General features: G+C 39.2%; 3 protein-coding genes across 6 annotated transcripts; 1 reads left to right on the forward strand and 2 right to left on the reverse strand.

Annotated features, from left to right (window-relative positions):
* Nucleotides 1-224: 224 nt before the first annotated feature.
* Nucleotides 225-7,115, reverse strand: LOC18023775 (cytochrome P450 77A4). 2 transcript variants are annotated; one of them, XM_024159064.1, is made up of 2 exons: nt 7,088-7,115; nt 225-1,815 (listed from the first exon to the last, which is right to left on the reverse strand). In XM_024159064.1, the coding sequence occupies exons 1-2, from the start codon at nt 7,113-7,115 to the stop codon at nt 302-304; spliced, it is 1,542 nt and encodes a 513-aa protein (XP_024014832.1). In that variant the 3' UTR covers nt 225-301. The 2 variants fall into 2 exon arrangements, with proteins under 2 accessions (XP_024014832.1, XP_006407540.1); XM_006407477.2 differs by lacking the exon at nt 7,088-7,115 and having other exon boundaries at nt 225-1,864.
* On the reverse strand, nt 2,828-6,375 carry LOC18023776 (assimilatory sulfite reductase (ferredoxin), chloroplastic). Of its 2 annotated transcripts, XM_006407479.2 has the most exons (9): nt 6,146-6,375; nt 5,741-5,937; nt 4,585-5,367; nt 4,204-4,500; nt 3,909-4,106; nt 3,670-3,804; nt 3,470-3,586; nt 3,226-3,384; nt 3,072-3,125 (listed from the first exon to the last, which is right to left on the reverse strand). In XM_006407479.2, the coding sequence occupies exons 2-9, from the start codon at nt 5,933-5,935 to the stop codon at nt 3,072-3,074; spliced, it is 1,938 nt and encodes a 645-aa protein (XP_006407542.1). In that variant the 5' UTR covers nt 5,936-5,937; nt 6,146-6,375. The 2 variants fall into 2 exon arrangements, with proteins under 2 accessions (XP_006407541.1, XP_006407542.1); XM_006407478.2 differs by lacking the exon at nt 6,146-6,375 and having other exon boundaries at nt 2,828-3,125; nt 5,741-5,935.
* A 1,700-nt stretch (nt 7,116-8,815) lies between the features above and the next one.
* LOC18023777 (phosphatidylinositol-3-phosphatase myotubularin-1) lies at nt 8,816-14,803 on the forward strand. Of its 2 annotated transcripts, none has more exons than XM_006407482.2 (19): nt 8,816-9,077; nt 9,264-9,338; nt 9,568-9,642; nt 9,848-9,919; nt 10,035-10,104; nt 10,308-10,357; nt 10,439-10,728; nt 10,848-10,921; nt 11,010-11,073; nt 11,180-11,242; nt 11,560-11,659; nt 11,746-11,859; nt 12,181-12,350; nt 12,545-12,629; nt 12,986-13,204; nt 13,317-13,376; nt 13,470-13,534; nt 13,626-13,905; nt 13,985-14,803. In XM_006407482.2, exons 1-19 carry the CDS (start codon nt 8,964-8,966, stop codon nt 14,468-14,470), a joined length of 2,526 nt encoding a protein of 841 aa, XP_006407545.1. In that variant the 5' UTR covers nt 8,816-8,963; the 3' UTR covers nt 14,471-14,803. The 2 variants fall into 2 exon arrangements, with proteins under 2 accessions (XP_006407545.1, XP_024015338.1); XM_024159570.1 differs by having other exon boundaries at nt 9,270-9,338.
* The last annotated feature ends 129 nt before the right edge of the window (nt 14,804-14,932 follow it).

Here is a 14,932-nt window from a genome sequence, read left to right on the forward strand (position 1 = left end):
ACTAATCTCATTTTGACTTTGTTTTTTTCTCCCAGTTCTCATCTCACGAGTTGTTTATATGGTCAACCAATTCTTTTATTAATGTCGATGACACCACCAATATAACATTTGGCATTTGAGTACAAATCATACCTAAGTGTTTTCAACACTCAGGATTATATAATGTAAATGCGGTATTAAATTTTCTTTGTTTTTATATTGTCTATGCATATTCAAATATAAAATGGGTTTCCCAATTCTGCCGCCAAAAGAAGAAAAAAAAAAGGTTTCCCAATTCATATGCTTATGATTCAGCGGATTTTCAAATTCGAGCTCTAGGCTTCACCATGGCTCTCAACGGCTTCTTCATCACCACCGCAAACACCAACTTCCCGGAGAAATCTACGTCGCTTCCCGGTGGATACTCGCTCCACTCGAACTCCTGAACCATTCTCGCTATCATCAAATTCACGTGAACCGTCGCCATTCCCATCCCCGGACAGATCCGACGGCCAACACCGAAAGGCATCATCTTCACTCCGGCTACTCCAGTTATATCGGCGTCTTCCCGCCCCGATACGAACCGGTCCGGGTCGAACTTTTTCGGGTCGGACCATATCTTCGGGTCTTCACTGATTCCAGGAAGATAGAACTCGATGTTGACTCCGACAGGTATATTATACCCGGAGAGAGTCGTCGGTTCCGTTACGCCGTGGCTTAACGTAAAGTAAGTCGGTGGGTGTCGCCGGAGAAGCTCTTTGACGACGGCTTGTAAGAAGACCATTTTGTCCACGTCCTTTTCTTCCACCGCGCGATCTCCCACCGTCGATTTAATCTCATCGTACAGTCGAGATTGAATCTCGGGATTCGCGATCAGTTCCGCGATCCCCCACTCGATTGCCGCTCCCGTCGTATCCGTACCGGCGTTGAGAAACTCAGAGCAAAGCGTCACGAGATCTTCGTCTGACGGTGTCGTTTCGCTTCCTTCGACGACTCTGAGATCAAAGAGAGTGTCGAGATACGAGAAAGACGACGCCGTTTCGTCGGATCCTTCTGGATTCCAGATCGCCTTCTTCCGTTTCTCGATGAATCTGACGACGAATTCCACAAGTTCCCGGCGAAGCTCCAGAGCGCGATTTCTCCCTCCGGCGTTAAACGGCGTTAGAATCGGGAGGTAATCGTGGAGCTTTGGATCGACGGCGTATAATATCGCCGTCATCATCTGATCCATCTTCTCGATTGATTCCTCCTCCATCTCAACTCCGAAGCACATATCTAATAGAACGCAAAACGCGGCGAATCTGCTGTTTCTCAGAACCCAGACGAGTCCTTTGTTGTCTTTTGCCTCCGATTTGATCCTTTCGATAAGCTTATCCATGGCGGATTTTCTCGCGGAACCAAATTCCTTGAGCCGATTTGAGCTCAGCATGTTCTGGACCATGTTCCGCCTCAGTGACCTCCACACAGGTCCATACATGGCAGAATGGACTGTGATTTCACTGGAGCTGAAGATTTTCCGGGTCGGAGTTTCGATGGGTCGGGTCGCAAATTGGGCCCCACGCTCGATTAACGCCTCGTGTGCGAGACTCGCGTCGGAGATGATGATCATAGTCCGGCTCCCTAGCCTGAGGGTAAAAATTGGACCGTAAATATCTATCAGCTCCTCGACGTACTCGAAGAACTGCTTCCCGGAGCGCGCGAATTGACACAGGTTCCCAATCACCGGCCATCCTGGTGGGCCCGGCGGGAGGTTTTTACGGTTCGAATTGTGATTCCGGTACGTGATGATTGCTAAAACTAAACCGGTTATGAGAATCGCCAAAAAGGTTAAGAAGACATTAGGGAACAATTCAAGAGAAGTCTGACAAAATGAGAGGAGTGACATTTTTTTCTTTTTCTAACAGAACCTTTTTTAGCTTTGGAGGATTGAAGATGAAGAAGAAGAAGAGAAGGGGAAGCTTATTAAAACAGAGTAAAGATTTGTGTAAATAAGTAAACAATTATTTTTGGATCAATCGCAAATGTTATAAGTTATAACTTATAACGGTCGTTACTCATTGACATGTAAATCTTTGATGTCTGTTTTCCTCTTTCTTTATACTATTGCTTTCCTTACACCTTCGCTTCGTACGATTGCTTACCATATCTATGTTGGATATTGTACTTTAAAACATGTCGAAAGCAATCGGTTAATATGTTATAAGAAGTATAAGATCACCTTTTTAAAAGAGTCATACGTTATAACTTAAGCGATATCGGCTCAACAGTGAATACTGATTGAGTGAATTCTCCTAAATGGAAATATTTGGTTAGTTACTAATTGCATCAAAACTTATCAGAATTTTTTTTTTTTTTTTCAGAAATCACTTAAGATTTGCGAAAATGCCGATTTGGTGAAAACTTGTGTCATGTGTAGTTTTTTCTAAGAGTAGGAAGAGACCACATGCTATGTGTTTTTAAGTTGACTTAGGTTATAAAGTGAATAGCGATTAATTTGAGAGATGAGTGGCGGAAAAATTAAATTAAATTTCTACCGACATATCATTTGGACTGAAATGAAGGAATGTTAGAAATCTTACCAAGAAAAATGAGTCGGGAGAAATCGTAAAATTAAATTTACATTGATATATATTCAGGAAAGGACATTGGAACATCGAAAATGATGCAAGTACTATCATTTACATTTCAACACACAAGACTGATAATTATAACAATTGTTCATAGTTGGTTTTATCAGGGGAGAAATACACAAATAACTCCCAAGGATATCATGTTTAGATCGATATTGGCCCGAGAAGTTTTGGTGAGCAATGTACATGTTGGCCCGATTAGTATCAGCCAGCTATTGTTCCAAACATTGTTGCTTAACAAAAAAAAATTCCAAGAACATGATTACTGTTTTTTTGTGCAAATAGCAAATACATTATCCCAAAAAAGCAAGTAATTATTTTGTCCTTACAGAAATTGAACATACCAAAAAAAAGAAGGAAAAGACTACAAGCTTATTGGTGTTACTGAAGAGTAACAGTCCGACCGACAAGACAACAGATACTTTGTCTTGTGTAAAGACCAAAAGAAGAGGCTTTGCTGTTTTACTTGGGAGATCCTTCGTATGTATTTATTAGCTCCTTGAGTTTCTCGAATCCCTGAAATATTTTTCAATTCGACAAAATTCTATCTCTAAGCTTTCTATAATATTTTTCAAAAGTCCTGAGAATTCAATAAGAGCCGTCTGGAAATTCTTACCATGCGGGTTGTGAATTCTCCAAATGATTCCTTCGGTTGTCTCCCGAGTTTCCAGTTGTAAAACAATGGCTCAAAGACTTTCTCGAAGTCATGAATCTTCACCTTGTCCATGAAAGCCCTCGCTATCTGCGTCTGGTTCGGAGTTCCTCCTAACCAAACCTGCAAGAAACAACAACACAAGACCCTGCAATGAGCTTTTGTCGATTTGAATCCAATGAAGGAAGCTAGCCAGAGAGGTAATTACCTGATAGCTGTTTGGACCATCCCCGACAAGACCGAGTTCAGCCATGTATGGTCTAGCACATCCATTAGGGCAGCCAGTCACTCTTACCACAACTGATTCATCGTATTCAAGACCGACCTGAGAGAAGAAAGAGTTTGCACATCAACCATTGTTATGGCTCAAAATTAAGTGAAGTTATCTTTTTATCTATGAGTTCTTACCTTCTCAAAAATTGCTCGCACTCGCTTTAGAATGCTGGGGATCCCACGCTCTGCCTCAGTTATAGCTAGAGGGCACAAAGGGAAAGCTGGGCAAGCCATTGCGGTTTGGTTTAGAGGGTCTACAAACTCTGGTTGCTGCTCAAATTAATAGACTTTGTCAACTTCATTTCACGTTGGCAAAACTAATACTGTCAAAAGCTGATTTTTTTTCTCTCCCATGAAAAAAATAAATTGCTTACCAATAGGCCAGCCTGAGCAAGCACTGTGGTGATGGAGCGCTTCCATTCGCTCTTGATATCACATAATACAATGTTTTGATTGGGCGTGATACGCACATCAAGCTTGTACTTCTCAATGACTTCTCTCAGTGTCTTTTTCATGTTACCACCAACTCGTCCACTGTCTACATGAAGACCACAAAACCAAGTACCATCTCCCTGCAAGGTTTGTAAACGATAGACCAAAAAAGAGAATTGATAACTATGAGGACAAGAGAAGCTCTGTAACATTTTAAAAAATTGGTCAGTGACTGACCTGCTCATGCCATCCCAAATAACTCTTGAACTCCCACTCTGGTAAATCACGGAAAGACTCAAACTTTTTACCATAATATTGCTCAACCACATCTCTAAACTTTTCAATTCCCCAAGAGCTGATCAGATACTTCATTCTACTGTATTTGCGATCATCTCTTCTCCCGTGTTCTCGCTGTGTGACAACAATGGCCTTCACGGCATACAAGATATCCTCCTTAGGTACGTAACCTAATGGTTCTGCAATGCGGGCAAAAGTAGACTCCATTCGGTGTGTTCTTCCCATACCTCCACCGACCTGAAAGAGAAAAACAAAATCTATAAGCAATGCGAAAGAAATTAATAAATTTTTGGAGATACTAAAGCAAATGTAGAGACTTACGTATATGTTGAAACCCTGGGGTTCCCCATTTTCATCTGAAACGACAACAATGCCAATATCATTGGTGAGAATATCGACCGAGTTATCTGTAGGCACAGTTACAGCGATCTTGAACTTCCTTGGCAAGAACTGGGTGCCATAAATGGGCTCAGGAGAGTCGACAAAGTTGGTTCCATGAGAGTTATCATTTCTAGCCTTCACAACCTCAGGTGGCTCAGCTGTCATAAACTGCTCTCCATCAACCCACATGTCATAGTAGAACCCTGATTGAGGACTGAGAAGAGCCGCGATGTTATCGGCTGTTTCTTGCGCAAACAGATAGTCTTTCTTGACATAAGGCGCAGCTGGAGCAAGAACATTTCGATTCAGATCACCACAAGCACCAAGAGTGCTACCCATGTTTTTTATAATGGAGCTCATCACGGTCTTGAGATTCTGCTTCACAACGCCATGAAGCTGAAATGTTTGCCTAGTAGTCAAACGAAGCGTGCCGATGCCAAACTCATCGGCTAAGTCATCCATGGTCAAGTAGAGCTGGTTCGGGACCTTGCCACTTGGGTTCTTTGTACGGAGCATGAAGGAGTAGGATCTTCCACCACGTTCCTCTCTGTTGTACTGTTGGTAGCTTCCGTGGAATTTGATGAGCTGCACGGCGGATTCATTGACGTTTGGAGCCTCTGTCAAAAGCTCCTCGTTAAGAGGATACCTAATGAAATTACTCTTCTCCTTGATTATTTCAACCTTACTCCTCTTGGTGGTTTTCGCTGTCTCAGTCTTCGCTGGCTGAAGAATAGAAAATCACGGAACAGCATCAGAGAAAGAAATAAACTTCTCGCGTAGCTATCTAAGTTCGACCTAAACCCTGAATAATCCAACATCCTAACACAATATTCAATCACCAATCGATCGTATCGTTGCCCAAAAAACAGCATCGATCGATTCGAGATTTCGAAAAATACCATGATTGTTATCCAACACAGTGTTAACTAATCAAACAGCCAAGAAATCACTTCTCCGCGATTAAAACCAGAGACATAAACGTATCCATAAGAACAAATCCCAGAGAAATTAATATTTCCATTGGAAAAGAAATCCACTCTAAGCAAGGATTTTATCAAACGATACGGCTAAATCAGAATAAGGTATCAATTCTCACCGTCGATACCGCTAGGATTGACGAAGAAGACGATGAAGATGACGACGATGGAGGCACCGGAAGGACACCACGCAGGTTTCTTCCCAGGAAAACCGTACGAGAGGAGCTCAAAGCGTCGACCCTCCCAAGCCGGATCTTCTGATTGGCAGAAAACACAGTGGCGGCGCCCGCCGGAGATCGAAACGACGTCGTCATCGCTTCAGATAGAGAGAGAGAGAGAGAGAGGGACTGAGAAAGCTAGGGATTTTTAGTGGTGCTCATATATAAGAAAGAAGAAGAAAAAAGAGAAAAATGGCACGAAATTAATATAAATATTTTAAAACGAGAAAAATTAGAGACCATGGTCAAAACTAATGTGCGCAGTCATGTGGATGGCACGAGAAGATAACAACTTAGGTGACTAACCGTAAGAGCGCGTGAGAAACACCAACCGTCGATGATGAGGAGATCGATGCGCGTATCAAATATTTGCGGATTTTAAGGCGCGTGAGGTTAGATTCTGATAGCACTGAAGAACCTGACCGGTATTTGAAACAAATACCAAAAGGTTGATGGTAGACTCAGTTATATAATTTCAGAATATAAGCTGCAATCTTCTGCGTGTATGTTCACCATAATAAAAAGCTTTATGTGCACCATAAAAACAGACACGTGCGGGAAAAGCTGTGTACAGCGACTCACCTACTTAGCTGCTCGCCTGCTCGAAGGGCTAATAAGATCTGTGGTGGGCACATGCTATAATTTGTAGGTTGTTAGCTTAAACGTTTTTATTATTCAATTACAATCTTTATTCAATTGTTGAATAGTGGTAATTTTTATTCTGTATGGTTATGAGACATTATAGATTAAAAAAAAACATTAGTTTTAGTTTTCTAAACTGAACTTCATGGTCTAGTAGACTGATCCCACACCTTTAGCATTCAAGTAGATTTTGGCCGCCAAAGCCTTTTAAGATATTAGTGGAGAATAAAATGGGCAGAGAGACGTAACACTTTAACCGAGCTCAGTTGGTGTTAAAGATTGCGAAAAAAAAAAAGACAAAGAAATTTGTTTGTCCTTTTAAAACTGGTCAAGATCGATATTTGTTAAGGAAAACGTACATATATTCGCAAGAAATTACCTTAGCCTTCGTACAACTTGTGATAATACCAGGTTATGATCGATCTTCTGTGGACTGACTTATATTCCGAATAAGATGAAATAGAGTTAATCATTCTGTACACCTGCTACTAGTAGTCAAAACATCATAAGTTTTATAAGGAATCACAGTACTTAGACTAACTGATTTCGTTGAATCCACACAAATGAAACTGCAGGATTGCACTCATACATTATTACATAACTAGGAGAATTCGTAATTAATTAATTCAATCATATGGTTTGTTGATGTTTCACAAGATGTAGAGAAACGCAAATATAGTTCGAGTCTCTATATCAAAGATGCCGTATCATAAACCATGCATATCTTTTCAAGTGCGACCATTCCCAACCGGTCAGTCTAATTCTTGCGGTGCACAGCAAGTCAGCAACAAGGAGAGATCTCACCAACTATAGGCTATAGCTTTGGATTACCTGGAGATTATGGAAATTAAAAAAACACAACCACTTTAATTTTAGAGTAATAAAATATGATACCTACACCAACTTTTAACACATGCAATAAAGCACATGATTAATATAAAAACGATACACACAAAACAAGTTACATAGAATAAGGTCGACCGGGAGAAAATTCAACTGCGACTCTAATGCTAATGTGAGCTTAATTCATAGCAATCCTTTTTATTAATTCAATTTTCTAGAATACTTCTATAGTTACAAGATTTACATAACATTATATTTTGAATCGTTTTTTCTTTTGATGTTTTCATTCTTGTAGTTTTTGCCCTTTTTCTTTTGATCATGTTCTTGTTGCTTGTGTAGTTGTGTTCATGCCGAAGGGATATAAAGCTGAAAAGAAACACCCAAATTCAAGGCAATCTAGAGTTCTAGACGACTATGCTAATATATTTAGATATTTCGAAGAAAATATGCTCACTTCATTTTTTTTTAAAAAAAATTGTTTGTGAGGGGGCTGAGTTTTTCCTAATAACTTTTTGTTAAACAATATATGCACCATGAACGAATAGATTATCCAACCCAACTACATGGAATCAACAATGGCTTGTTTGCCATAGGAAGTTGAAAACTTGAAATACCCATGGTCACGTTCGAAATGCTTATGAACGACACACAATTTGTTTTTATTTTATTTTAGCGTCTCCTTTTGTACTTTTTTAATTAAAAAATCAGATTCTGCATGCCTTAATATTTTTTTTTTGGTATACAATATAATTTTTTTCTTATTCTAAAAACTAAGACACGAAGTTCATATTTTTCCGGTATAAAGTATAATTATGCATCACCGATAATTGACAACAAAAAAATAAGACGATAATTGATAATTGAGATTTGCCTCGTCAAAAAAACGTATTCATGTTTCTTATTGTAATCTGGTCTTTCTCCTTTTCAGGTATTCAGGTATTCAGGTGTTGTGGTGATTTATATAGGCTTGATAAGATAAAATTAGGGGAAGAACAATAGCGGAATAAAAATAAAACCGACAGAATGTTGGTTTTGGTCTTTTAATCCAACTTGGTTTATCCAAGTGAGATGGCTATAATTCTAAGATTTTTTTTATATTAAATTTTATACAATTCAAATTGTTGATAAACACCTGTGGATAGTTACGTAGTTTGTTGTTAAGACGGTGACAACTAAAGATAAGTTCGACCGTGTCCAGATTTATATGATTTTTTTCTTGCTGATTCGTTGTTTAGTTAAATTTATATACAAAATATTTCGTTAAGATGAATATAATTTGTTGACAAAAAAAAGATGATTTATAGTTTAAACTTAAAATAATAAAACCATATTCATTACACTGATATTGTGAATTGACCTCAAGTTAATTGCCTTGGACTTTTCCTTTTTTTTTTTAATAGAAATAGATATAACAACAACACTAACAAAATAAATATTAGATTTGTGTTTTTCTTTTATCCATTTGGGAACTAAAAAGTACAAAAGGAAAAGGAAAAAAAAAACGACAACGCCGTACCAAAACTGTGTCGTATTGTTGTTGTGGCGAGAAGCCAGCGTGACAAACCCGTCGTTATTGCCCCCCGTTGATCGGCAGGTGAAGCTCCGTCACCGTCTTTCTCTCTATTCATCGTTCTCTCTCATGACGCCGCCGAGACCACCGTCTGGGCGAGCAAGGTCTCTGCGTGATTATTCCGAATCAGAGAAGATGGAAGGTACCGGTAGTTGGGACACGCTTGAATGGACCAAACTCGATGTAATTGCTCTTTCAATTCTCCCCGATTCTAGGGTTTCTCACGCTTTCCCCATTTTAGCCACAATTTAACTGAAAGCACGTGAATTACGTTTTTATTTTTTTATTGGGGATTCAAAAAGTTCATATTCTGGGTATTGTTGGATTAATTGCTCAATTTCTTATGGTTGATTTTTTGTTTTCGATTAGTCGCAGCCAGTTTCAGGGTCAGCATCATTCTCGAATTTGAGTTGCTTGTTGGAATCGGAGAGGATCGTCGTAGAGGTATGTTTTTTGGAGTTGGTCAAAGTATTTTTTTCCCTGTAGCAATTGTTACCATCTCCGGGAGTTGAAATTGAGACTTGGTATGCGATATTGCTTCACTCATGTTCTTTGTAAAATGACGGGAAATCCAGTTATTGGTTATGGCATTTGTCCATGATCATCGAGTATGGAGAGTTTCTTGTTGAAGTTTGTTCTTGTATCTTTCATCTGATTTGACCTTGTTTTACAGGGTTATGGAGTTGTCCTTATCAACACCGATGAAGCAGGAACCCTTTTGGTGACAAATTTCCGTATTCTGTTTTTGGTATGATACTGTCTTTCCTCTGTTTCTTTTGTGTGTCGATTTGCTTATCTTATGCCCTTTGATATAATTTGTTGGCCAATGTGATAGTTTTGAAATGAAGAATGCTCTTCTTCAACTTACTTATGTACTCTATCCCTGGATTGGAACTTTTAATTTCTCAAGCACTTGTGATCGATGTATTCTTTTTTGTTTTTATTTTGTGAAGAGTGAAGGCACCAGAAAGGTCATTCCACTTGGAACAATCCCATTGGCAACTATCGAGAAGTTTAACAAAATGGTCAGTTGCTAGATCCGTTGAGACAGAGCTATGTCATTAATACTAATTAAGTTCGGCTCTTAGGTTTTATGCTATTGTTTGAATTTACTTTTTGATTTGTGGGTGACATACACAGGTCCTGAAAGTTCAATCAAGCAATCGTCTGGCCGACAAAAACCCACAAAGACGTCTTTTACAGGTTACTGGTATGTTTCCAGTTTTAATTATATACTAGAGCTGACTTTTGAGTAAACTTTGTCTGCCTGTTTCTTTGCTTCCTATCTCAAAATTCAGTAGGAAGTTTTTATTGTGTTTCTCTTTTTTTCCTTGATTCCTGACGTCTCAGTATTATCTTGGACGATAGACATTTCACAATGATACTGACATTATATGCTGTGACATTTTGCAGGCAAAGACATGAGGATAATTGTTTATGGCTTTCGTCCTAAAACCAAGCAGGTAAAACTCTCACCTCTTCTTAAGCTGCCAATGTTCATTTCTCCTTGAAATCTGTATGACCTTTTGATTATATTCTTGCAGAGGCGTACTGTGTTTGATGCATTACTGAGGTGTAGCAAGCCGGAGAGAGTATGGGATCTTTATACTTTTGCATGCGGACCTTCTAAATTTGGTAACGCAAACCCTAAAGAAAGATTGCTTAATGAATATTTCCGTCTTCTCGGAAAAAGTTCATTACGAGCATCAATGGATATGATTGAAGATGGATCATTCACATTTTCGAATGAGCTGTGGCGGATAAGTGACCTGAACTCTAATTATAACTTGTGCCAGAGTTATCCATTTGCTTTTATGGTTCCAAAATCTATAAGGTAGGACATTGTTATCTTTTACGAGCTTACCAAAAAATTCTCTTCCCTGATTTGGCATGTCTCTCTTTTCCGTGTCGGAACTAGACCATCTTTATAATGAGTTTAATTGTTGCTGATAGTGATGAAGAGCTGCTCCAGGCGTCTTCTTTCCGGGCAAAATGTCGCTTACCTGTGATCACGTGGTGTCAGCCAGGTAAAAATGCAGATTTTCTGGTTGCTTCCGTTTTAATTTGGGTGGTATTGCATTCACACTGACATGCACCTTTTGGTCGCGATTGCAGGCAGTGGAGCTGTAATTGCACGCTCATCACAACCTTTAGTGGGTCTCATGATGAATATGAGGAGGTATATTAAACTTCCAAATTCATGAGGATCCATTTGGTGAATACTTTAGCTTTAATTATGGATTTCAAAGCTTTTGAAGTTTGATTTGAGTCACTTATCTTGACAGTAATTTTGATGAAAAACTTGTTGCTGCATTCTGCACTCAGCAAGCTGGTACGGGAGAACGAAGGTGAGCTTCTGACGTTCCTTGATCTGGTTAACTCTTACCTGTTTGTATTTTATGTGTCGTTATAGAGAGTGAAAATTATGAATCATGAATACATCTCACAATGGAAATACAATATAGTTGGTCTTGCTGGACGGGATATTATCTTTTGAATGTATCGAAAGGTCTCTTTGGTTGCAATGAAAATAGCTTTGTTTGTTGTTGAATATCCAATATGGTTGACATGGCTTTCCATTCACAAGGATGTGCGGATCTCATTCCATATGGTTGATATTGAAAAAGATGCACTTATCTCATCGATTATTTTTTTTACTGTGTAGGAAGCTTTATATTGCAGATGCGAGACCTAGGAAAAATGCATTAGCAAATGGAGCAATGGGAGGCGGCTCAGAATCATCTTCAAATTATTTTCAGTCTGAAGTCAGTAAATGATATTCGTGGTTTGATGCTCAAAGACTTGATCTTTTGGAATTGCTTGATTTAAGAGACGGTGTTTCTTTCTTCAGATTGTTTTCTTTGGCATAGACAACATACATGCAATGAGGGAGAGCTTTTCCCGACTTAGAGATTATTTAGATATGCACGGTACAACATCATCTGATGGGAGATCATCGTTCTTGGTGAGTACTGAATATCCAGGAACCTTTTGTTATTACAGTTGGTATAGATATCAAAATTTTCTTTAATAATGTGTCTTACGCTCACTAGCATGTGGCCTTAAGATAGTTTCAGCAATGAAGTGGGTGTCCTTTGTTCAATAAAAGTTGATGAGTTCTTTAAAGTTTTATAAGCTGATGAGAACTTCATTCAGAAGCACATTGTGTTATAATGTATTAATTGTTTTGGCAGAGTTCCTTAGAGGATACAATATTATGTATTTTACTTTGCATCTTTACTTATGTTGCTAATCATTAAGATATTTGTATTCGTGGAATCTGTAGAGACACGGTGGTTGGACTTGGGGAGGAGGTAATCTTAGTAGTATGTCTGCTTCCGTGTCTTTACTTGGAGACAGTGGTTGGTTGATACACATCCAGAACGTCTTAGCTGGTGCAGCATGGATTGCTGCACGTGTTGCAATGGAGTCGGCATCGGTTCTTGTGCACTGCAGGTTAGCTATCTTGAAACTACATCACCACCCAACTGTTTACTCACCAGTTTCTATCTCTTTGATAAAATGAAGATGCATCTGTTTTAAGTGGAAGCTTCAATTTCTTATCAGGATGAAGAAAAGACTGGTTATCGATGTCAGTATTTTTTTTTTTTGTTATTTTATGACTCTTCATAGTCTGTGTCATTGCGCAGTGATGGATGGGACAGAACTACTCAGCTGGTTTCTCTTGCTTGCTTAATGCTTGATCCATACTACAGGACATTTGCTGGGTTTCAGGTATTCCTTGAGCTTATTTTGGTGTTTCTGGGTCTGTTTTTGTATGTGACTAATTTTACTAAAGCCTTTATCTAGTTCAGATTTTAGTTGAGGCTTACTTTAGTTTCTCATAATTTATGTTTTAGCTCTGTGAAATTGGTTACTAGACGTGTTTGTTAAAGGTTACATCTGTAGGCTGGGAGTACCATACGGAATACTATTCGTAGTATCCATTCATGTTTTGCTGTACACCCAACGAAGATGTTACCATATCATTCATATGTTCTTTCCAACTAATTGTGTATCAACATTCTTTATGCGGTTCTTGTTTGCTACACCCTTGTCTTATGTAATCTTTTCCATTGACGTCACATCAGGCTCTTGTCGAAAAAGATTGGCTTGCTTTTGGTCACCCATTTTCGGATCGTGTAGGAATGCCTAACATATCAGGACCTGGTAATTTTGACTTACCAAGGCAGTCTTCTTCTGCTGGAAGTTTCCCTTCATCTCCAGTGCGTCAGTCTTCAGGATCAGCAGCCTCACAATCTTCAAGCTCTTCCCATGCGCAAAACAATTATTCACCTATATTTACACAGGTGAGCGAGCAACTATTACTTGGAACTATAGTAATCCTTGTCTGTTTAGATCTATTTCGATGGGTTGGCACACAAACAGTTAATACTATGTTTCACAACTGTGTGTTTGTAGTGGGTTGATAGCGTTTCACAGCTAATGCGGATGTATCCTTGTGCTTTTGAGTTTTCTCCGGTAGGCATGAAGGCTAACACTTTTTACAGACAATTCATGTTCAACTTCGTTCAGTGATAATAGTACTCACTGGCCTTAAATCTGGTATTACAGACTTTCCTTGTAGATTTCATGGATTGCTTGCTTTCATGTCGTTTCGGGAACTTCTTATGCAACAGGTAAATCTTTCTTTTGAAGCTCCATACAGAAGTGATTGTGAAACCAATTTGTATTAAGTTTGACCGATATGTGAGCTGATGTAAATTTCAGTGAGAAAGAGAGGCAGCAATGTGGGATTGCTGAAGCATGTGGGTGCCTATGGGCGTACTTGACTGATCTGCGTTCATTTGCTGCAACTTCTCATGCCCATTGTAACCCGTTCTATGATCCGTTAAAATACGACGGGCCATTATTACCTCCAGCAGCATCTCTAGCCCCTACCCTTTGGCCCCAGTTCCATCTCCGGTGGGCCTGTCCCGAGGAAGCTAAATCTGCGGATATCGAAGTCCAATGTAGAGCCATGAGAGTGAAATACTCCGAAATGCAAAAGGTAACTTAATTAACTCATCTGATCCCTTTTTGATATATTGTGTTCCAATGTTTTCACATTCAAAATTGATATGAAACAGGATAAAGAAGCAGCGGAAAGAAGAGTGGACGAGATATCTTTTGCTATGGAGTCATTAAGTGCGGAGTTGCTAAGAGAAAGGCGTATGAGTTGGTCAGCTAGAGAATCTGCAAACCGAGCCACCAAGGAATACGCAGCTTTAACCCGAGCAGTACAGTCACTTGGCTGCAACGTTAACTTCACCACATCGGATGTCGAAGACGACCCAAGAACATGCTCTTTGGAGGATAATAACCCTAGGAGGCGAGACAGACACGGGAACAACTCAGATGTTTCTGTATCAATCTCACTAATGGCTGAAGAAAGCAGATGTGGAAACCCGTTGGGAAGAGTTTGTGAAGCGTTGTGTCCATTGCGTACAAGAGAAGGAGTATGTAGATGGCCTGAAGCGGGATGTGCGCATCTCGGAAGTCAGTTTGTCGGGTTAAAAGCAAACTTTGATGCGTTTGATCGGCTTGCCATCCACGATAGCTATTTCCAGTCTTGAATGAAGGAATCGGAATCTCAAGGAAGCTGTGTGATTTTTTAACAGAATAAAGGCAATGGAGGATCAGAATTATATCAATAAAACCAGTCAAAGAAGAAAAGGCGGGAAGCATAACCATATAAACTGACACCCTGAGTTTTTGGAACAAGGGAGTCTCTGCTCTTTACATTGTGTATAGCTGAAAGCAGGAGAATGTATAGAGGCTAATACATTTCTCGATCTATGATTCTTTTTGGTAAATTAACAAGGTTGAAAGTGATGTAAAGTTTTATGTTAATCGATTTTTTTTTAAAATAAAAATAAAAAACCTGTAAAGAACCCGAAATGGACAAAATTCCGTACAATTTCTGCAGAGTCCGCACATGTTGAATCAGACAAGATCTCTTGTAAGTTTAAACCGATAGATTCATAAACTTTCTCGAGTGTTCTCGCAAGTTTCATTAAGTTGTTGATGCATGCATG

Source organism: Eutrema salsugineum, unplaced genomic scaffold (assembly GCF_000478725.1).
Source record: "Eutrema salsugineum unplaced genomic scaffold, Eutsalg1_0 scaffold_13, whole genome shotgun sequence".
In the NCBI taxonomy this organism is placed as follows: domain Eukaryota; kingdom Viridiplantae; phylum Streptophyta; class Magnoliopsida; order Brassicales; family Brassicaceae; genus Eutrema; species Eutrema salsugineum.